The following is a 22,162-nucleotide window of genomic DNA, read 5'->3' as shown; positions in this document are numbered from 1 at the left end:
CTTCTTGATGAACTTGACCTCTTTATCACTATGTACTGCTCCTCTTTATTCCTGGAAATATTCTCTGTTCCGTAGTCTACTTTGTCTCGTGTTAATATGGACACTTGAGCTTTGGATCAGTGCACGTCTTTTCTTCATTCTTTTACTTTTAACTAGCTCTTTATATTTAAGATGGGTTTCTTGTAGACAGCCTTGGGTTCTGGAGGGTTTTTCCCCCCCCGTTTGCCTGCAGAGGTCCCTGCCTGCCTCCACCTCGGAGCGGGTCCCTCTAGATGCTCTTCCTCGCCCCTTGGTGGTAGACTGCTGTTGCTGTCTCTCGGTCCTTCTGGCCCAGCCTCACTGAGCCTGCGCACCTGGGGCTCAGAGGGTGGGCCTTGGCAGTGTTCCTGACCGTCACCTGTGGGTCTTGGACAGGAGAACCTTTCCTGCCCCTCCCACAGGGACAAGTGGGTGCGTTGACTTACCCTTCCCCCAGAAGCAGTGGATCTTAGTTTCTGCCTCTCTTTCAGCAGCCCTGGGACCAAGTCTGCTGTGGCCTGCCCTCGCCCCCCTCTCACACAGTGGCTTTGGGAGAACTTCCTTCAGGAAGAAGGTGAGGTTGTGAGCCTGCCCTCCAGCAGCAGCCATTCACCTCTTGCACGTCTGTGCCACCAAGGGGGGTCTCTTCCCTCTCCTACTACTGCTCTGCCTCCAATCCTCCTCCTGGGAAAGAGCTGGGAGGTGGGGAAAACTCCCCACCCCCATACGTGCTCTCCCCAAGGCAAAACCCTGGGGCTCTTTGGAATTCAGTTCTCTTGGTTGTCTGTGATGACCTCAGTTCTCTGATGGGTTTAAAAAATTTTGCAAATTACCTGGCTTCTTCTTTTTGTGGGAATGGGAGTAACATTTTCTTGTGGCTTTCGACATCCTAGAGGGAGCGAAACTCCCCTCTTTCACGTCTACGTGCAAATAATCAAAGGGGTTTCTGTACATTAAGTGCCCTCTGAGTGATTCCTAACGCTTTCTCGGGCGACATTTGTGGCATATATCTCACGAGTTTTTGTATTTCCCCACGGTCTGTTGTATTTGCTGTCACTTGTGTAGCTGACTGGCATTTACTGAGCCCTTACTATGTTCCAGCACTAAGTGCATTCGCCCATTTCTAACCACCCCTCTCTTTTTCTCTCACGCTCACATCCAATCTATCAGGCGATCCTTTGGCTCTATCCTTAAAATATACCCAGTTCAAAACTAAAAACAGACTTAACAAGGGCCCAGCCATATGCCAGAGAAATGAAGACTTACTTTCATGGAGGAACTTGTACACAATTGTTCACAGCAGCTTTACTTGTAAGAGCCCAAACCTGGAAATTACCCAGACGTCCTTCAGAGGGGCAAAGGTGAAACCAACTGTGGTGCATCCACACCACAGAATAGCACTCGGCAATAAAGGGGTGAACTGCTGACACAGGCAACACCTAGGATGCATCTCCAGGGAATTATGCTGAGTGAAAAAGCCAACCTCAAAAGAGTACATACTGAGCGATGCCATTTATGCAACAATCCTGAGTAACATAATCACAGAGATAGAGTGCAGATTAGTGGCTGCCAGGGTTAGGAACAGGAAGGAGGGGTGTGGCTATAAAGGGGTGACACCAGGGATCTCATGGTGATGGTACCATCGAGCATCTTGATTGCTGTGGTGGTTATTCCAGGCTACACACGTGACAAAATTGTGTAGAGCTACACACACACACACACAAATAAGTGCACGTATAACCAGTGAAATCTGAGTAAACTCGATTGATTAGGCCAATGTCAGTTCCTTGGTTTTGATGTGGTTCTGTGGTTATATGAGATGCTAAGATGGCTGGGAGTGGGGCACATGGGACTTCTCTGTGCATTTCTTTGCAACTGCTAGTGAATCTATAATTTCAAAATAAAAATAATAAAATATGCATAGCTATAATCCAACCCCTTCTAATCGCCTGCCCTACTACCAGCCTGGTCCAAGCCACTATCATCTCTTGCCTGGATTATTACAACGGCCTCTTAATGGGTCTCTACTTTTTCGGAGCTTGCAAGGGAGTCAGCCACTATCGTTCTGTTTTGGCAGAGACTCAAAGACAGGCAGAGGAGTGGAAAGCTCTATAGTGGAAAACAGGGAAGGCTTCAGGTGTGCCCTGACCGGGGGCTGCGAGCCCCAGGAGCTGGAGGCGGGCTGACCAGAAGGGGGCAGCCTATGTGATTGGTTGGGGATGCATATTTGGCTTTCTCTGGTTGGTCCCAAGTTGGAAGCAGGGACAAAAATTAGTGAAGCTGTGAGTTATTAATCGAGTCCTGACCACTGGGGGCTGATTGTTACGGAAGTTATCGTTTTGCTTCCTGGATCGTCACTCGAGATAGCAGGCTGGCTTCCTGCGAGTCTGACTTCCGGCAGGCTGGCTTTCGGGGCTGACTGTTGCATATAAGGGGTTGGTTTCCTGGCAGGTTGCTGCAGGTTGAGGATCAGAGTTGTTTTTATATGTGGTCTGGCCCTTGTCTGTTTGTACAGTCAGTTCCTCTCCTAGAACTCTCCAGCAGCATCCCACTGCACAGAGTCCTTACAATGGCTACAAGGCTCCACATGAACTGGCCCCATTTTCACCTGTAGCCTCATCTCCCACTCTCCCTCGCTCTCCACTCCAGGCACACTGGCCTCCGTGCTGTTCCAAAACATGCCAGGCCCTCTCCCAAGGCACCGGTGGCCTTCTAACAGACTGTATGACTTTTTTTATAAAAATAATGTATATTTAGGCGAAAGGGCAGTGATCAGGGGAGCTGGTATCAACATAAGCTGCCCTCTGGAACCTTCATCCTCTGTGCCTGAGTCGCAGACTCGGTTTTTAAGGTGCCAAAGCTGAGTTTGGATAATCCAGGCTGTTTGCAGTTCCTCCCAGCCCAGTATCCCGATCAGCATGGGTGTAAAAATCCGTTCCGGATGAGCAGGCCCTCGTGCGGTACCCATGTCCTTTCTTATTCTTTTTTTTTTTTTTTTTTTTTTGCGGTACGCGGGCCTTTCACCGCTGTGGCCTCTCCCATTGCGGAGCACAGGCTCCGGATGCGCAGGCTCAGCGGCCATGGCTCACGGGCGCAGCCGCTCCGCGGCATGTGGGATCTTCCCGGAGCGGGGCATGAACCTGTGTGCCCTGCATCGGCAGGCGGACTCTCAACCACTGCGCCACCAGGGAAGTCCCCTTTCTTATTCTTAATGCTTGTTGTTTATGTCTGGCTCTCCAAACTAGAATGTAAATTCCACAAGGATAGGCATCTTGGTTTATTCATTCACTACTGTTCCAACACCTATGACATTGCCTTGTGTAGCACAGAGTGAGTGCCCAATACAATTTTTTAGAATGAATGATTAAAAGAATAGGGGATTATGCGTGTGTGCAGATATATGTAATGACATCTACTAATTCTTATTGGGTGCTTGGAGTTTACTGGGCATTGTGCTTAATGCTTTCATATATTATCCCATTTTTATTCTTTGTAGCTCTCCTATAGGGTAGGTATTATCAGGGCCACTTAATTGTTCAGGTAAGGTAAGTCCCAAGGGACACAGTGCCCAGAGTTCCAGGGCTTCTCAGGAACCTACATAAATGATTAAAACCTGAGAAAAGTCTGACTCCAAAATACAAAAACTACAGAATAACCCAAATTAATAAATGTTTAATCAAATGTCTACAGACTGTCATCAATTGTTAATTTATGTCATTAATTCTGTGCCAATTTCTTTAATCATTAAATGTAGTGTTCGTAAGAATTTCATTCTATTTGAAAATAATTTGTAGATTAGATTTTTTAAAACTCTGCAAGGACTTCCAGAATGCAAACGAATGCCCACGGAGTGCTGAGAACTTGCAGATAATTATACTGTGAATGAATTACTCTTAGCCAAATAATTTCCAAGGCAAACTTACGAAAATCACTTCATATTATTTTACAGTAATATATTTAATGTAGCAATTCTGTGTACTTTAATAATTGATTTGGGGGAGGAACCTCCAAAACTAATAGCACCTTATCCTAGGAAGGTCTTAAAATGGCCTTTGATATAATTAGCCCCGTTTGGCAGATTTAGCTCCATGATATGCAGTTTCCTGGTTACTCTGGTCAACCTCCCCCAATTCTCCGGGCCAAATTCTCACACTTTCCTGTCCCTCACTTCCCTCCCTAACCCCATCACCGCTCAGCCCGCCCTGGGCCTGGGTGCACACAGGGATGTGTGTATGTGTGAATGTGTATGGGAACTGTCAGGCAAGGTGAGCATCTCCTAGGCCTGCACCTCAGGCTCTGGTTCTGCTCTGCACTTTTTCTCCACAGTGGCAACTCCTCTGTCCCCAAGATCCTTCCCAGCCCTTGAAAGCACATCTGGAAAGAGAAAACCAGCCATCTCCCAAACTGCCACAAGATGGTGCCACAAGCGTATGACTGGGCTTCTGTGGGCTCCCTTCAAGGAGAGGAAACTCAGACCAGGAGGACAAGCGCCGGGAGACCACTTGAGTGTCCTCCTCACAAGCATCTTCTGCTCCTCAGGGGTGACTCTCAGGGCCCTGTTCTGGGCCCTGTGGCAGGCACAGTGGTTTGGCTCCTACCTCCTCTTGCTGTCCCTGTCTCCCTGTTGTTTTGTCTCTCCTTGTTCATCTTCCAGCCTCCCTCTGTCTCTATCTTTCCCTCTCCCTCAGTCTCTCCCTCCATCTCTCCCTCCGTCTCTCCTCTCTCCCTATCCCCACCTGTCTCCCTCTGTCCTGTCTGTCTCTCTCTACCTCCATCTTCCTCGGTAAATCTAATGCTGCTTCATCTTACTCAACAAGTCCATTTTAAAAACCAGCTGCTGGGACTTCCCTGGTCATCCAGTGGTTAAGAATCCGCCTTCCAATGCAGGAGACGCAGTTCAATCCCTGGTCGGGGAACTAAGATCTCACATGCTGCGGGGCAACTAAGCCCAGGCGCGGCAACTACTGACTGAGCCCGCAGGCCGCAATCTACAGCGCCCTGGAGCCTGTGTGCCACAACTGGAGAGAGAAAACCCAGGCGCCACAACTAAAGAGTAGCCCATGCGCCACAACGAAGAGCTCGCGCCACAACGAAAGATCACACGTGCCTCAACTAAGACCCGATGTGCCAAAAAATTTAAAAATAAAGGGAAAAAAGAGAAATAACTATTAAAAAAATAAAAACCAGTTGCTGGTGCCCATTATATGGCAGACACTGTGCCAGGCTCTGGAAAGTCAATGACAGCACAGTCCAGGGGCAGAGACTCCCAGCAGAGGACTGTGGTGGGCAAGTCCCTTTTATCCTCAGCCTCCTCCCTCTCCTCGCCCCTCCCTTTCCTCTCTGTTCTTTCCCCGTCTTCTCTCCTTTCCTCTCTCTCTTTCCAGCCTCTCTCCTGGCTGAGTGGCAGAGAATCTGGGGCAGCAGATGGGGAACGTGCCCCTCTCTGTCTACCCCTACACAGTCCACACCCATCCCCATACAGTGGAGTAGGGCTTAGCAGAGCAACACAAAGCCCCAGGATCTTGAGACCCCCTTTATTCTAAACCATTCCCACTGCCCCATGGCCCCCACTGACGTAGAGGAAGAGTCATGGGCTAGGAGGTATGAGACATAGGTTCTGGGCCCAGCCATGCCACAATCCCTCTGGGAAGGCTTTCTCTGGGCCTTGGTCTTCCCATCTGTGGACCAATCATCTCCTGCTCCCTTCCAGCTCTGCACCCTAGTTCTACAGGACTGTCCTTACCTGGCCACCTTCTAGGATCACCTCGCACTCCCAGTTTCTCTTTGTCAGTCTTGAAGACATTGGCCTGTGGCCATCACTAAACGACTTGCTGTCCTGGCTGGGGAGCTGGACTCCACTTGGCCTAGGATGGGAATCAAGAACCACTCACCACGATGAGCCAGAGAACTTCTCCTTCCGGCTACCCCTCCAACACGCAAATCTCCCCAAGTCCCCACCCCCTCAACACTCTCATTTCGTGGTTTTTGGCTTAGAGGACCCACCGAAAGGCTAACCCTGCGAGACCTGTGTGAATGACCCAATGACTAACATTTTACCACTAGTACTTCTTTCCCTTGAAATTGTTACAGTTAATAAACATCCCAGAGCCACACCCCTACCCCATCCCGTCCCCATGTGCTAGGCTGTGCGTGGGGGGAGGGGTGGGGTTTGCCCCCATCCTTATTTCCTCCCTTCTTTCTCCAGGGTTGAGGGAGGTGTCAGTCTTCGTCCACAAGCTAATCCCTCCATCAGGGGGCTCAGGATACCATTCCCGTCTCTTCCTCTAGAGTCTCCCTTTCTCTCTTCCTACTGGATCTTTCCCCTCAGCATAATACCCTCTCACTTCCACCTTAAAAATACCCACCTCTCTGCTAACCAATGCAATTACCAAGAGAAAGCATTTTAAAGCACTGAAATGAGGTGACGTTTGCAGGTGATTGTATACTGAAGATGAAGTACTATGAATAAAAATACAGCTAGTAAGGTAAGAATTAAGTTAGTACCGTACAGAATTCCTACAGAGCAGTAAATTGCATTCTGATCAGATAATATAATGAAAGGAAAGACCTTATTTATAGTAATAGTATCAGAAAAGGTAAAGTACCTGGGAATAAGCTTGATAAGAAATGTTCAAGACCAATATGAACACTGTAAAACTTCTGAAGAACATTTAAAAAAAGACATAAAAACATGCCAAGTTCACAGATAGGAAGAGTCAGTATCATAAAGATCGCAATTTTCTGAGTTACTTCACACATTTAACATGATCTCAATAAAGATATAAACAATTTATTTTAACTAGACTGGGTAATTCTAAAGTTTATTTTTAAAAAAACAAAAGAAGAACAGGCAGGAAAATTTTTTTTTTCTTTTTCTTCTCTTTTCTTTTTTAATTTGGCCGGGCTGCGCGGCTTGCAGGATCTTACTTCCCCTACCAGGGACTGAACCCACGCACTCTGCAGTGAAAGCGCGGAGTCCTAACCACTGGACCACCAGGGAATTCCCAGGAAGAATTTCTTAAGAAGCATTAAGAAGAATTAATCTTACAGATATTAAACATTTTATGAAGCCTCAATCATTAAAACCATGTGGCCCCAGTGCATGGACAAACATTAGTCCAGTGGAACACAACAGAAAACCCAGATATGGACCCCAAGAAAAACAGAAATACATGGCATTAAAAAAAAATGTGGTTCTATATTTTATGCTCATTTAAATCCTGAGTGGGTCAAACAGCTACATGTAAAAAATAAAATCATGGGAGTACATGGAATTCCTTTATGATCTCAGAATGGAAGTTTTTATGACTTTAAACCTAAAAGCCATAAAATAAAATATATGTCATTTCAAATACATTTGTCAAATTTCATGGAAAAGTATAAGCAAAGTCAAAATACAAACAACAAATTGGGTTAAAAAAATTTTACAACTCATATAAAAAACAGCTAATCTCCCTAGCATTTAAAGAGCTCCCAGGTGTCAAAACAAAACTAGCAACAACCAACACTAAAAAATGGACAAAGTAGATGAAATAACAGTTCACAAAAAAAGAAACACAATGGCTCTTAAACATATTACAAAATATTCAACTTCACACAAAATAAGAGAAATGAAAAAATTTAAGTTTCGAGGTAATTCAATGGGGAAAATATATCTTTTCAACCAGAAGTGCTAGAATAAGTGGACACCCATGGGGGGAGAGGGCGGGGTGGGGAACACCTCAGCCTTTTATCTCATACCATACACAAAAAGTAACTCAAAATGGATCACAAGCCTAAAAGTAATAGCTGAATCTATAAACTTTTAGACTTTAGAAGAAAACATAGGGGAAAATCTTCAAGACCGTGAGCAAAGATGAGCAAAGACATCCAGGAAATGACACAAAACCTCTAACCATTGAAAAGTTATAGGGCTTCCCTGGTGGTGCAGTGGTTAAGAATCCGCCTGCCAATGCAGGGGACACAGGTTCGAGCCCTGCTCCGGGAAGATCCCACATGCCGCAGAGCAACTAAGCCCGTGTGCCACAACTACTGAGCCTGCACTCTAAAGCCTGCAAGCCACAGCTACTGAAGCTTACGCACCTAGAGCCCCGTGCACTGCAACAAGAGAAGCCCCCACTCGCCGCAACGAGAGAGAGCCCACGCGCACCAATGAAGACCCAACGCAGCCAAAAATAAATTAAATAAATAAATTTAGGGAAAAAAACTGGATAAAAAAAAGTTATAGACTGGACTTTATCAAAATTAAAATCTACTGCTTTTCAAGATAAAGCACTAAGAAGTTAGAAAGGCAAGCTACAGACTGAGAGAAAATATTCCAAGTATGTGCTAAAAAACATGTATCCAGGATTTCCTAGGAAGTCTTAAAGCTAATACGAATCTATACTGATAAGATAAATAAGCCATTTTTTAAAGTGAGAAAAAATATTGGACAGACACTTCACAAAAGAAGACATATGCCCAATAAGCACAAAGGAGGCTCAAAGTCATCAGTCACACCCGGTGAAAAAGACTGACAGCACCAAGTGTTGGCACGACTATCTTGGAATTGGTTTGTTAGTTTCTTGACCCAGAAATTCTACTCCTGAGTATTTACCCAAATGAAAACACATATCCATACGAAGACTTGTACACAGACAGATGTTCAGAGGAGGTCTGATAATCAAAACTGAAGACTACTCAAATGTCCATGAACAGATGAATATATAAATTGTACACATCTATCCATACAACAGAATATCACTAAAAATAAAAAAGAACAAACTACAAATACACATGATAACACAGATGATTCAAAAACACTAAAGGGAAAGAAGCTAGACAGAGAAGGGTACACACGGTATAGTTTCACTTGTATGAAACTCTAGAAAAATGAAATTTAACCGAAGTTACACAAAGCAGACCAGTGGTGACCTGGACCTGGGAGAGCGGGGGCGGGGACAGTGAGGCTTGAATGGGAAGGGACACAAGGGAACTACGTGAGTTGATGGAAATGTTCTATATCTTGATTGCGGTGGCTGGTGGTTACACGGTGTTCACATTCGTCAAAACACATCAAGCACATTTAAAATGGGTGCATTTTTATCATATCATACTTTAAAAAGTAAATGCTGGAGAAAGACAGCAAAAACCCTTTGCTTTTGCTGGGACTGAAAATCCAAGTCTTAAAAAGCAATAAGCAAAAAAAAAAAAAAAAAAAAAAAAGCAATAAGCAATAGAACAACTTTAAAAAATTATACTGAGATGCAATTTTTCACTTACTAGACTGTCAAAAAATCCAAAAGTTTAAAAACACATTGTGTTGGCATGGCTATGAGGAAAAACAGACCCTCACTCACTGATAATGGGAGTGTAAATTAGAATAACCCCCAGAGAAGGCATTTGGGCAATATTAAATTAGAAACGCTTTGACCTACCAATTTCCTTCCTAGGACTTTATCCCACAGATGAACTTCAACCACAGGTGAAATAGCGTACGTGAAAGATTATTACTGCAACATTGTTTGAAATAGCAAAACACACACAAAAAATCTGAATGTCCATCAATGCAAACCAGGTTAAATAAACTATGATACGCCCATTCAATGGAATCCTATGTAACTACAAAACTGAATAGGGAAAATCTAGGTGTGCTAATACGGAAAGATCCTCAACTGTAAGGTTAAGTGAACAAATCAACATCGTATTTGCTATGCTGCCATTTCTGTAAAAAAAACAAAAAACAAGCAACCCCCGTCCAGAGAATAATATATTTGGATTTTCTTGTAAATGTATTTTTTTTAAACTTCAACTTCTGGAAGAATAACCAAGAAACTAATACCATGGGATACCTGTTTGAAAATATGTGGATGGAATCAGGAGTGTGAGGGACAATTTTCATAGCATGCCTTTTTAAAATTCTCTATTCAAAATTAAATACTTATTTTAAAATAACATCAGAATAATACATTATATATCAATATAGCATAATAATATAACTCTTTATCACTATTCATCAGGTTATCTTGAGGAAAACAAATATAGGAAGTGCCTAGTGCAGTACAGGGGCGTACTTGGCACAGCGTCAGTTACTACTGTTACCCGCTCCCCCCAAAATCCCTGCATACATCCCCCTTCAGACTTTAGGTTCCAGTTTCCCAAATCGGAGGTGCCCACTACCTCTTCCTGTGCTCTCACAGGGACTTTCCCCTCTACCGAATGTCTTTCCCCCATTTCCTTTCTTCTCTCATCTCCCTGTAGCTGTGAGTCTCAAGCATCATCTCCTCGGGAAGCCTTCTTTGATGGACACCCTTCTCCCTCCCTCCCCACACCCTGGCCCCATTAGGTGCCCCTCGTCCCCCACTGGGGACTACAAAGTCTGCTGGGTCCTCCAAAACTCAGAGGCCTTGAACCTGTGGGCTCCCTTTCCTGGAGTGCTGGCCTCCCCAAGGAATGAGTTCCCCTGGACAGGAGGGTATTAACCACTGGCAGCAGGCTTTGTTCTCCACCCACACAGACATCTAGAAGTTTGCTTCCCCCGTGATGCTGATCCTCCAACAGCCACAAAGAAGATCTGAGTTTTGGTTTCCCTTAAGCTTTCATGAGGAAGACGCGTGGGGTTTCCCCTCTTCCCCCTGGGGCACTGTGTGCAGTAGCAATGGAGGGAACAGCGATGGATGGCTCGGGCATGTAGCTCATGGTCCAGCGATGGCTCGGGCATGTAGCTCATGGTCCAGCAGGGAGGGCAGGCACTTACCCAAGAACAGTGACAGACACAGTGGGGAATAGGCACAACGACAGCGCCAAAGTAGAGGGGGAGCCCAGGCCAAGCAGAGATCATGCCCCACCAGGGCTCACGGGCAGCGGGAGTGTGGCCGGTGGGGATTGGAGGGAAGGCTTTTGAACAGGCAGCCCTGGCTGGGTGGCCTCCAGGAGTGGAGAGAGGGACAGAGCAGGGGCAGCAACCTGGGGCTCTGGTCCTCCAGGAAGGGGCCCTGGGGCTGAAACCTGAACCCAATGGTGGTTTGGTCTACGCTGGGAGGACCTACAGGAGGCCAAGGCAGGCACTGGCAGGAACAAAAGGGCAAACTGGATGGAGCCTGGTGCCAAGGCAGCTGGAGAGGGCCCTGAGGGGGAAGGCCTGGTGCCAGATCACAGCCAGAGGCTGCTCCTCAAAGAGGAGCCTCACATTTCTGTGGTTTTTTTGCTTTTTTTAACAAGTCTCTCCAGGATGTGAGATTCATCATTTCTCAGAACCCGAGATGTCTAAGGCCCCCCTTCTCTGGGGTCCCTGAGGTTTGGGCCAGAACAGTAGGGAAACAGTGACCAGGGGTATAACAGGAGGGGCAGCTGATAGCAGCTCCTACCCCTCTCTTGAATGTGATACGAGCCCCCAGCCCTGCCTTCATTAGGTTAATGTTTGCCAGACCAGCTCTGTCACACCCACACCCCCTCTTTCCTGCCAAACCTCTACCCTGACTATAAAGGGAAACAGAGTGCCCTGCTGCTGCCTGCTTTGAGACCTTTGGCAGGAAGCGGAACTGTGGGTGATTGAAGAGCACTGTTAGGGCTTGTGTCACCCTTCAGGGCCTGGGCCCCGGTCCGGCAGCAGGGGCATCACCTCAGAGACCCTCCGACCCACCTCCATTACCCCTATTTCTCTCCAAATACATTGTAAACATCACATTTATTTGAGGTTTTCAAACCTCCGGAAAGCACAGGAACAGCAGGGCTCTCCTTCATGCTGCCCCGGGCTCCAGTCTGTCAGGCATGCAAGACCGAGCTGGGAGATGAGTCAAGACAGACGTCTTCAAGAGCAGAGCCGGGGAGCAGCCAGCCCCACTCTTCCCTGTCCCCATCCCCCCAGCCTGGGCCTGGACTGCAATCAGCAGGGCAGATCCAGCCGACCCCCAGATCCCTCCCACTGCAGGGACCTCTTCTGGGTGGCCGCCTTCCCTCTCCCTCCTCCAGCCTCTCTGAGCCCGCTTCTGGAGCTTGGAGCCTGAGCTGCATGCATTGCTCCCTCACACTGGGACCAAGCCAGCTGCTGTCGGGCTGTTTCTGTCAGCCCTGGCTCGCCAGTCAGGTAGGCAGCGGAGCACAGCAGGCCTGGCTCTCCCGTCATCGCACTGTGTACCCAGCTCAGACCGGGTACTCGGCAGGGGACCAGGATCAGCAAAGGCTTGTCCAGAGAACCACTGTGGAGAAGGGCAGGGCCGCCTGACTCGGCCTTTCCCGGTCTCCAGGGTCTCCCAGCCTCCACTCATTGGCTCTTGCTGGGCCTGAAACTTCTCAGGGCCTCAACAATCCAAGGTGCAGTGTCAATGACTCCTCCTCCAAGATGCCCCCCTGGCTTGGTGCCAGGCTCGGGGCTGGGCTATGGACAGTCAGCCAAACCTGCTACTTCAAGGCCCTGAGGACAGCCTCCAGCTTCATGGCCACGGCCAGGTCGCCCTTCACCTTCAGCCGCCCGCTCATGTAGGCTCCCAGGGGCCGCAGCTCCCTGCACAACAGGGCCTGCAGGTCCTCCTCGGCCATCTCCACCACCACATCAGGGATGGCATCAGGCTCCCCATGCCCCACCCTCCCTTGCCCTGTGGGGAGAAAGAAAACTGAGCGTTAGTAGGGGGACGACTATGCTGCAGGGGGTAGGAGAGGTTAGCATGTCCCACTGGGAGGGGTGGAAATAGTGGTTAAGCGTTCAAATTCTAATACCCTGGGTTCAAGTTCCATTGGCTATGTGACCGCTCAGAGCCTCAGTTTCCAAACTGGTGAAATGGGGATGATGATGATAATCCCTAAATCATATGCTGATGATGAGAAGTAGGTGGGATAACGCACAAAATATGCTCAGCGCTGAGCCCGCCATGAACAGGACCGCAACGTGTGTGGGGCGCTTGGTACAGGAAGCTCGGCCATCTGAGTTGTCCTGCTGACGAGGACAGGGCAGGGAGACCGAGGCCTGGGTAGTCACTGTCTGCAAATAGCATCTGAGCCCCTGACTGCTATGGGTTTGCCCTAAACTGGGGGCAGGAGCAGGGCCCAGTCTGAAAAAGGACCGTGGGTGGTCGGGGCTACGAGCAACCCAGGTGGAAGGAAGACAGCAGGGAGGGCAGCTGCACCTGTAGTGAGGTCCAAGAAGTAGATGCTCTGGGTGCCACTGGGCAGGACGACATTGAACTGGTAGCAGGCCCCGACCTGGCTGACCAGGGCCTCAGACAGGAAGGGCTTCAGAGCCGTCAGCAGCCCCTCGGCCACAGGCTGCTTGGGGCTGGACCCGGCACCACCATGAGGGGCAGACGGCTCAACCTCGTTCACCATATCCAAGGTATCTGCTGGGGGCGGCCGAGGGGATTGGGGAGGGAGGCAGAGAGAAGGTCAATGTGCTGCCAAGGTCAACGTGTGGCCTCCGTACCTTCGTGGCAGTTCCGTCTTACACCCTCTTCAGGCCCACGTTCAGTTTCCTCCTCAGTTTCCTAAGAAGCTGCCCTTGAGTTTTTACCATAACCCCAAATGCCATTTCTGAGCTACTCCAGCCTTGAATCCAAAACTCTGCTGGATGCTGTTGCTTCCTCCCATGGAGGCTCCCATAGGCCTCCACACACTCAGACACCTGGACTCTTCTCACTGCCTTAGCTCTGGTCAGCTCTAGAATCGGGGTGGCCTGAACAGCTGGGCGGGGTGTGCACTGCACAAGCTGCTTGGTTAAGGGAACAAGTAGCAAAGTTCAGTCTGTGCTGGACACCAAACTGAGCGCCCTGGGGAGCACCCTCACTCTTTCCCCGAGGCTCCTTACCTGGCTCGGGGAGTGGGGCACCTCCTGCCACCGAAGCCATGCCTCCTCCCAGGAAGTGGAGGGCCAGCTGCTGCAGGGTGCTGTCCAGGCTGGGCCCAGCTGGACTGTCCTGGGGCAGCTGGAGCACGGCCTCCACTGCCAGCTCCACGCGGTCCACCTCCAGCCCCCAGGCCCTGGTCACATCGTTGATCTCCAGCTGGAGGATGGTGTGGGGAGAAATGGCACCCATTCAACAAACCTTTCCAGAGCACGTTCTTTAGGCAGGCTGGTATGGCCACGGTGGCACATGAGGCACCAGGCCTGCCCTTGAGAAGTTCCCAGCCTGGGACGGAGGCAGAGGGCAATTACAACCCAGCCGTGGGCAGCTGGTAGTGAGCAATCAGGAGACGGTGTGGGGCAGGGAGGAGGGGGTGATGCCAGGAGGAGGAGGAATCATCCAGGTGAAGGGGCATCAAAGAAGGGTCTTTCCAGGCAATGGGAAGAGCAGGTGCAAAAATGCAGAAAGGAGCACCTCGAATGTTCGGGGAACCGTGAGGAACGACAGTTCCATTTAGCTGGACCCTCAGTTGTGGCCTGGGACACCAGAGACAGCCGAGGGCTCAGAGGAGGTTGCTCCCGCTCACTTGGATTTATTCTGAGGCACAAGGAGTCCCGGAGATGAGTTTAGCAGGCAAGTGACAGGGCAGTCTTGCTTGTTGCAAAGATTCTCTTGGCTGCTATGTGGACACTGGATTGGAGGGGCTGAGGGTAGAGGCATGGAGACCAGGTTGGACATTGTTTCAAACCGCAGGCAAAAGTGATGCAGATGGACTGTCAGGCAGAGAGGCGGCTGTGAGCCGAGACACACCAGGGGAGGGGCACAACTCTGTAAACTCTATTAAGCTACAGAAGGACACTAGAGAAATAGAACCGCTGGACTTATCGGCTGCCCGGATGTGCGAAAACAAGGAGGGCGGTGAGGAGTTGGAGGAGCCACGTTTCTAGTATGGCTGCCTGCACGGATCAGGAACGCGGGCGTTTATCCAGAGAGCATACACAGAGGAAGACACAGATTTGGGGGTGGGTAGGGAAGGAATGGTGACTTTTTAAACACGTTAAGCTTGAGGTGTCTACGGGACGGCCAACCGCAATTGGATAAGTGGGGCCAGGGCGCAGGGCAGAGTGGGACTGGATCGGAGTGTTGAGAATAATTAGTGTCTAGAGTTAGCAGAAAGCCCCAGGTGGGTAAGCTCTCCTGGGAGGTCACAGGTGAGAAGAGACCACTGAGGGAAACCTGGAAACAGAAGGGCAGAAGAACAGGGAGTAACCAGGAGTGTGGAATAATGGAAGCAGAGGATCCAAGAATAACAGAAGGATGGGTCCATGGAGTCAAAGGCTGCCTCCAGGTGAAGTAAGGGAAGGACTGAGAAGTGCCCCTGTGCTAGCAAGAGGGAGGTCACCATGAGGTCGGCAGTGACGTCAGTCTTAGGAGCGTGGGGGGAGCCTAGATTAAGGACAGGAGGGGAGGAAGGAAAGGGGAGAGAGGGGCTAAGAGCTAGAGGGGGTCTGGGACAAAGGGAAAACGTGTGTCCTCGCAAAAAGGCAAGAAGAGGCTGAACTGAGGGAGGGAGCCGAGTCCTGGGCCCAGAGCACTGCCCGGTGCAGAGGAAGCAGATGCTTCCAGTGAGACAGGGAAACAGCACAGATGTAGATGAGTTTGAAGGGGTGATGCTGGAGGAAGCTGAGAGAGTTCTCACCCTAGAGTGTTTTCTCCTGAGGATTAAGAGGCAAGGCCTGTGGCAGAGGGACGGGTGGGGTGGCAATGGGGGAGGCTGGCCTGGAGCAGCTAAGGAGGGCCCAGCAAGTGAGAGGTGGGGAGCGTGCAATCCCTCTAGAGGAAAAGTACTCAGAAGCAGGGGCGCGGTGAGAATGAGAAACGTATGCCTGAAACGGGCCTTAGGGAGGTGTGCTGGATTTCCTGAGATTTCATTTTAGCCAGGCAATGACCCCACTTTACCAGGAGCCAACTCAATCTGGGCAATGGCCCTACATGACTCTAATGTCCTGGTATGGGACTCACTCCCTCAGATGGCCTCTCTTGGCTTTGCTGTACCAAAGCCATGTGCAACAAGGCCGAGAACAATTTTCTCTTCCTAAAGGTAGATCAAAACAGAATGTGGTTTCATGAAAAAAAATTATCAAATTGTGATCTGAGTTGTATAGGACTGAGCACTGGATTGGGGGCTGGGGGGCAGGTGACCTGGCTCTGGTCCAGCTCTGCCCTGACCACAGGTCTTAGGGGCAAGTCAAATAATTTCTGAGCCTTAGTTTCCTTCCTCCAAAATAAAACAATAATACCAGCCTTTGCAGCAAAATGTAAAGCAGAGATACACTGAGCCAGGCAAAATGCTATGCATATGAGAGCTCCTCTTGGGAATTTCACCCAGTTGATTTATTTCCTGAAGGGACTGCGACCTCCAGGACTGGCATTACCCCACTCCCCTTCCTGTCCTCTAACCCTGGGGAAAGCAGATCTTAGGGGAACGAGGGGAAACTTCATCCACGGTCCCCTGCCAGGACATGGGAGGAAGCACAAGGTGAACGTGAGGAGCAGGGGACACGCCTTCAAACATGTATTTCAACCCCATCTTGTCACAGGAGGGATCTGAGGTGAATTCAAGGGTAACTGCTCACACTCAGAGAAGAGGCAGGAAAAAGGCCCAAATGCCCTCATGTCCCTTTGTTCTCTTCAGAACAAAGAACACAAACCCACAAAAATGCACATGCTGCCTCGGGGAGCATGGAATTCCCCTGAAGGTGACTGGGCCAGGAAGGCCCCTGCTCCTTTCACCCACCTGCCTGCCCCATGAGGCGGCTGAGTGCCCCCGAGGCCCAGTGTTGTCATGGCAATGCCTGCAGAGCAGTGAAGAGTAAAACCTCAGGCAGTCGGGGCAGGACCCAAGAATTTTTGTCAGGCCACTCCCCTGTCCCAGCCCCTTCACCTCTCAGGGATAGATTTGCCCAAGATTGCTACGGTCTGTGCCATCTTCTGTTCCTCAACTCACAGTCCCACCCAGACCACTGACTCTTCAAAAGTCGTTACACTCTTGGGACATAAGGCAAACTGAGGCCCAGAGCGATCTGGTGCTCTGCTAAAGTGCCCTGGCAGGCAGAGCTGGGCCGAGGTGCCGGCCCCCGAACTCTGCCGTGTGGAGCTGCCTACCAGGAGCTGGTCGCTGATCTTGGGCTTCTCCATCTGGATCTCCCGCAGAGGCCTCTTGAGCAGAGCCTTGGTCATGGCATTCTGGGCCGTCATGCGTGTGGCTGTGTTCAGGTCCTTCACTGTCATCACCGACAGTACCGGGTCCCAGATGCGGAACTGGACGTCAGCCCCCACAGACAGCACAGCCCCATCCTTAGAGGCCAACTGTTGGGGGAGGCCATGAAAGAGGGGCTGGGGGCGCAGGGAGGCCAGGCCCACTGAGACCACCCAACCTGACCCACTCGCCTGGTCACTAGCTCCTCAGGAGCAAAATGGTATCCCCAAGTGCGTGGGCTTAGGTATATGGATCAAGGATGTCCTCCCAGCCCCCTCCCCCCTTTTCTGGTATCTTCCTCATTCCTCACCCCTAATGGCTACTCACAGGCCAATCCACCCAGCATAAGCCCCCACTCCCTCTGTCCACAGGAGCCAAGAAGCCCCTCACCTTGCAAGGAGGGACACTGAAGGCTCGTGTCCGCAGATCCACCCTCTGAAAGGAGTCAATGAAGGGCAGGAGCAGAACCACACCGGGTCCTTGAGGAGTGCGGATCCGGCCCAGTCGAAACACGATCATGCGCTCATAGGTGGGCACGATCTGTCCACAGCAGCAAGGGAAAGGGTTGAGAGCACTGAGCTGCTGCTGGCAATGATGTCTCGCCAGGTCCCTCCCCCACCTCTCTCCCTCTGGCCTTGTTCAGTGTCAGGTATCCTGAGCTCTGTCTTCCGATGAAAACAACAAAGCTCTGAGAGGTTAACTGACGTGCTCAAAAATCACAAAGCCCCCAAGTGAAACACGCAAGATCTGAACACATTTCTGAATGACTCCAAAAGCCACGCTCTCAACTGCCATACCGTATTGACTTGATCCTCCGTGAAACCTTTCACCTGCGTGATCTGAAGCTAGACATGACTCAAACCAGGAAGCTGTCTGCCCTTGTCTTAGTTAAGGGAAAAGCTGGGCTGCTCTAATAGCAGCCTCGAGCAAAGGGCTTTGCCAACTTCAGGTTCCTGGAATCCTCAAACAAGGAAATATGTCCAAATTGAGAAATGAAGTCTTAGAGAAGCAGTGACTTGCCCAAGGTCACATAATACTTGTTTCAGTGGCAGTTTGGGGACTAGGATTTAGGACCTTCTAAGGACTCCCTTCGAGACCACGCCAAACCCCAAGCTTTCTAGAGACACTGGCTGTTGCCTGGGGCCGCACGAGGGTAGGCTTCCACCTTCACTGCAGCTCTCAGGTGCAATCCTCAACTCTAGTTCATCCTTCCCATCTGCACCATCCCTTGTTGAAAACGAGGCCTGAACTTCCTATTACTCATCACCTGCTGGGCCAGGTTGAGTGTTTTTCATTTCTAATTTAGCCTAACCCAAAGGGAGGAAGATATTTGTGTGCACCTTAAAGCCAGTGTTCAGACCCCCAAACTTGGGAGTTTGGGAAGACTTGTTTCTGCCACTTATTGGCTCCCAGTATGACTTTGGACAAGTCTGAGCTTCAGTTTCCTCATCTGAAAGGTGAGAATGAACAATTATTTTCCAGCCCATTTCACAGAGCTGTGATAATATTTGGGGGAAGGGGGCAGAGGATGGGGAATTCACCCACCAATGCCAAAGCTCTCCACATGGCCCAACCATTCTGGGGGCTGATCCAGCCAGCCTTACCTTCAGGGCAAACCAACCAGAAATGGGGAAGGTGATCAGCAGCAGCAAGAACCCCAGGAAACTGATGAGGCCATGGCAGAGGCAGGAAGGCCAGCTCTGAGGTGCATCTGGGGACAAGAGAGCAGAGGTAGTCAAGGAATGCCGACTGGGTCTGGCAGGACAGCTGCTGGCTGGGTGAACTCAGTCAAGTGTACCTTTTGCCCACCTCCCCTTTCAGTGGCTCCTTCCTTTTCAGGGCTAAGATGTTCTTTCCTAGCTCACAGTTCTTCACTCCACTTTAGTGCCGTGCCCTAAGGACCATCAAATACTCGCCTTGCCTAATACTACTCCCATATCTTTGGGCAGGTGCTAGTTAAGGACTGTTCCTCCCTCCCATACACCAAAACAAATCTGTCCCAAGTCCCACCCTCACAAGGCCTATTCTCTGCGAGACAGTAGTCATTGGAATTGAGAAGCCAATCACACGATGCTCTCCTCACTGGGCTGAGCAGGAGTCAATCCTTTTGTCTGATTTATATTGCCTCCCATAGCTGGCAAAGCCAGGAGTACCTGGGCATCTGTAAGCACATGCTGGGTTGAACTGAATGCTGCTGGCATAACACCTCCTCTACTATCAGCCCCAGAAGTGTGCTTTCAAGGAGTCCTTTTGGAGACAGCCTAAGGCTATCTGGTGAGGGTGGCATCACTGGACCTTAGCTTAAAGGGCTAAAGCATCAATTGCTCTTCAACAGATGCCAGAGATGAGGGCAAAGATGTTCTTTCCTAGCTCACAGTTCTTCACCCCCCTTTAATGCCCTCTGGGCCATGCCTCGCTTGAAGCAGCTTCAGGTGAGAGGTGGGGGACAGAGAGCTAGGAAAATGAGATTCATCTGAACCACAGGTCCCTGCCCCCGTGAACCAGAAGCCCAGAATGGGAGAGAAAGCTGAGAAAACTCCAGAATCTGGGAGAGGTTATTTTCTGCTCTCTTTCCTCTCCCAACCCTGAACAGAGAGCAGACAGGAGCCTCGGCTCCACACTTCCAGGAACCCTATACTTCTGGGCTCTCTGAGCCCCAGAATGCTAAATCTCCTTTCCTGCCTCATTCTGACCCATGTGGCCCCTGCAGGAAAGGAACCCTTGGATAGGGGCAGCTGTCATTAGAGGAGGATCACAGAGGGGCCACATCCTCTGGGGTTTTGGTTGTTAGGCTGTGGCATGTGGGATCTGGCCTATGGGCCAAGGGAATTACTCAAGGATTTTGGAGCAAGACAGGGCCTGGAAGACATGACAGGCACCTGAGGGCCTACACATCTCCACCAGGAAACAGGGAGATGCTCAAGCTTAGGGAGTCTAGAGGTGCCCCCTGAGGTGAAGATTCTGCCATTTCTCTGCAGCCAAGTGCCCTTGGCGTGCTGGTGACCTCCTATGCCTAGACCTTAGTTTCTTTCTAGGCAAAATGGAAACCTGAAATCTCTGGGCTGATAAAAGCCGAGGAGAAACGAGGTGAGCCGAGGCTTCTTGGAAGATGAGAAACCTCTGGTGCTGCAGCCCCGTGGCCCTAGGAGGGCTGGATTAGCAGTAGCTTCCCAGCGCCTGAGGCAAGCCCTTCTCCACATTGTGGAGACCCTCTCTCGGTCCCTCCTCTAAGGATGTGAGCGCGCAAGACCTGCTGACTCCCGAGAGGCAGAGGGTTTGGGCCCAGGGTTGCCAGCCGATCTCTCCCGGGTCCGCTGTGCTGGGCGGCCACTCACCGGCCCCAGGCCCCACGCCGCCCGGCTCCGGGGACAAGCAACCCTTCTGCGAGCCCAGGAAGCCGAAGCTCGACTGCTGGAAACGGTCAAAGTCCCCCAAGGGCAGCGCTCGGTACCCAGACCTGCCGAGCATGACTCCTAACGGGGGTACGCCCCGCGCCCCAGCACTGTACGCAGCCTGACCAGAGGGCCGCTACACCACCCCACCCATGCTGGTCGCCGTTGCCGGTTTCGCCTGCGCGGCCATGGGCGGTGGCCCTGGCGCAGAAGAAGGAGGCAGGACGGGCTCGGCTCTCACCGTCGCACAGCGCCCCCTGCACTGGGAGGACTGAAATGCGGCCGCGGGGCAGGGAGGGAGGGTAGTCTGTGTTCCTGGAAGCCCGCAGGCGTCCGTCCTCCTACACCCTGCTCCCACTAGGCCTTAGAAAAGGAGCAGGAAGAGAAGTTGAGCTTTGTAAGGGGGTTTTCAGGAGCTGAATCTTCTCCAGAAGCAAGGAAATGCTACCAGCCTTCTCAGCACGAACTCAAAAACTAGGGACGGATTTTGGGAAGGTTGCCCTTATATGGAATTAGGTTGTCTCCAAGGCATGATAAACAAATTATTCCTCTTTGTGTCCCCTCAGCCCAGCAAGCAGGGCCTGGCAAAGAGTGGATCTCAGTGCTTATCTGTTGAATGAAGGAGTAGCCAGATCATTGTGGGTCAAGGTGGGGCAGGAGGGCCTGAACGTGGGCACAAAAAGAAAGACATTTCATGTGCAGACCTCAGGGAGCATGGTAGAGTAAGGAAGGAGGGGACCCAGGGCAGCCCTCCAGAGCATCACAGAGGTGAGATCCTCAGTCTTGCAGTTGCAGAAGCAGCATGCCCCTTGATCCAGGTACCCAGAGGTAACTTGTCTCTCCATGGCTTGAGAAAACCCAAATGCAAATGGTGAATTTACTCTGAGAAGCATTCATTTCCAACAAGGTGTTGGGCAGGCTGTCTTCCAAAGCGGGCAAAGAAATTAATAAAGCTTTCCTTGTCTCACACATGCCAGCCCTCAGGCCCCTCAGTCCACTTCCAGGTCCCTTCTGCAGATGGCTGCTTACCATCTTTGGCTTTTACTGGTTTGATGGCCTGATTCTAAACCTCTGGGGGCACTGATCAAGCTGCAGGGTAGGGTAGGCTCCTGAGGCTTTGCACTGTCCCTGGGAAGTTAGTTCTCCCCGCATCCCCCCACCCCCACCCCAGACTATAAACTTTACAAGAGATAGGCCCCATTACCATCCCTCTAGTCTGTCCCGGACTGGAACTGAGCACAAAATGGGTACACGGGAGTCAGCACAATGACTGGGATGCTTTGAAGTTTGAAGACAGGGGTATTGGCCCAGTGATGCCACCTGGAGTTGTGCTTTCTCCCCTCACCAGCTTGGAGCTGGGCTTCTCCTTTGGCCAAGAGCTAACTTGCTCTCTCCTCATTTTTTTTTTTTAATAAATAAATTTATTTATTTATTTTTGGCTGCGTTGAGTCTTTGTTGCTGTGCACGGGCTTTCTCTAGTTGCGGTGAGCGGGGTCTACTCTTCGTTGCGGTGCGCCAGCTTCTCATTGCGGTGGCTTCTCTTGTTCCAGAGCACAGGCTCTAGGCGCGGGCTTTAGTAGTTGTGGCACATGGGCTTAGCTGCTCCGTGGCATGTGGGATGTTCCCAGACCAGGGCTCGAACCCCTGTCCCCTGCATTGGCAGGAGGATTCTTAACCACTGC

At 50.5% G+C, this 22,162-nt stretch overlaps 1 protein-coding gene across 11 annotated transcripts; it reads right to left on the bottom strand.

Moving 5' to 3' along the window:
• Positions 1 to 5,610: 5,610 nt before the first annotated feature.
• Positions 5,611 to 20,683, bottom strand: STOML1 (stomatin like 1). 11 transcript variants are annotated; one of them, XM_032621539.1, is made up of 8 exons: positions 20,339 to 20,675; positions 18,693 to 18,799; positions 18,429 to 18,538; positions 17,479 to 17,628; positions 16,995 to 17,198; positions 13,793 to 13,988; positions 13,119 to 13,331; positions 5,611 to 5,882 (listed from the first exon to the last, which is right to left on the bottom strand). In XM_032621539.1, exons 1-8 carry the CDS (start codon positions 20,554 to 20,556, stop codon positions 5,806 to 5,808), a joined length of 1,275 nt encoding a protein of 424 aa, XP_032477430.1. In that variant the 5' UTR covers positions 20,557 to 20,675; the 3' UTR covers positions 5,611 to 5,805. The 11 variants fall into 11 exon arrangements, with proteins under 11 accessions (XP_032477430.1, XP_032477435.1, XP_032477427.1 ...); XM_032621536.1 differs by lacking the exon at positions 5,611 to 5,882 and adding an exon at positions 11,665 to 12,590; XM_032621537.1 differs by lacking the exon at positions 5,611 to 5,882 and adding an exon at positions 11,665 to 12,590 and having other exon boundaries at positions 13,119 to 13,328.
• Positions 20,684 to 22,162: the final 1,479 nt, after the last annotated feature.

This window comes from Phocoena sinus, chromosome 2 (assembly GCF_008692025.1).
Source record: "Phocoena sinus isolate mPhoSin1 chromosome 2, mPhoSin1.pri, whole genome shotgun sequence".
NCBI classification, from domain to species: Eukaryota; Metazoa; Chordata; class Mammalia; order Artiodactyla; family Phocoenidae; genus Phocoena; species Phocoena sinus.
This window is presented reverse-complemented; position numbering and strand designations above follow the sequence as displayed.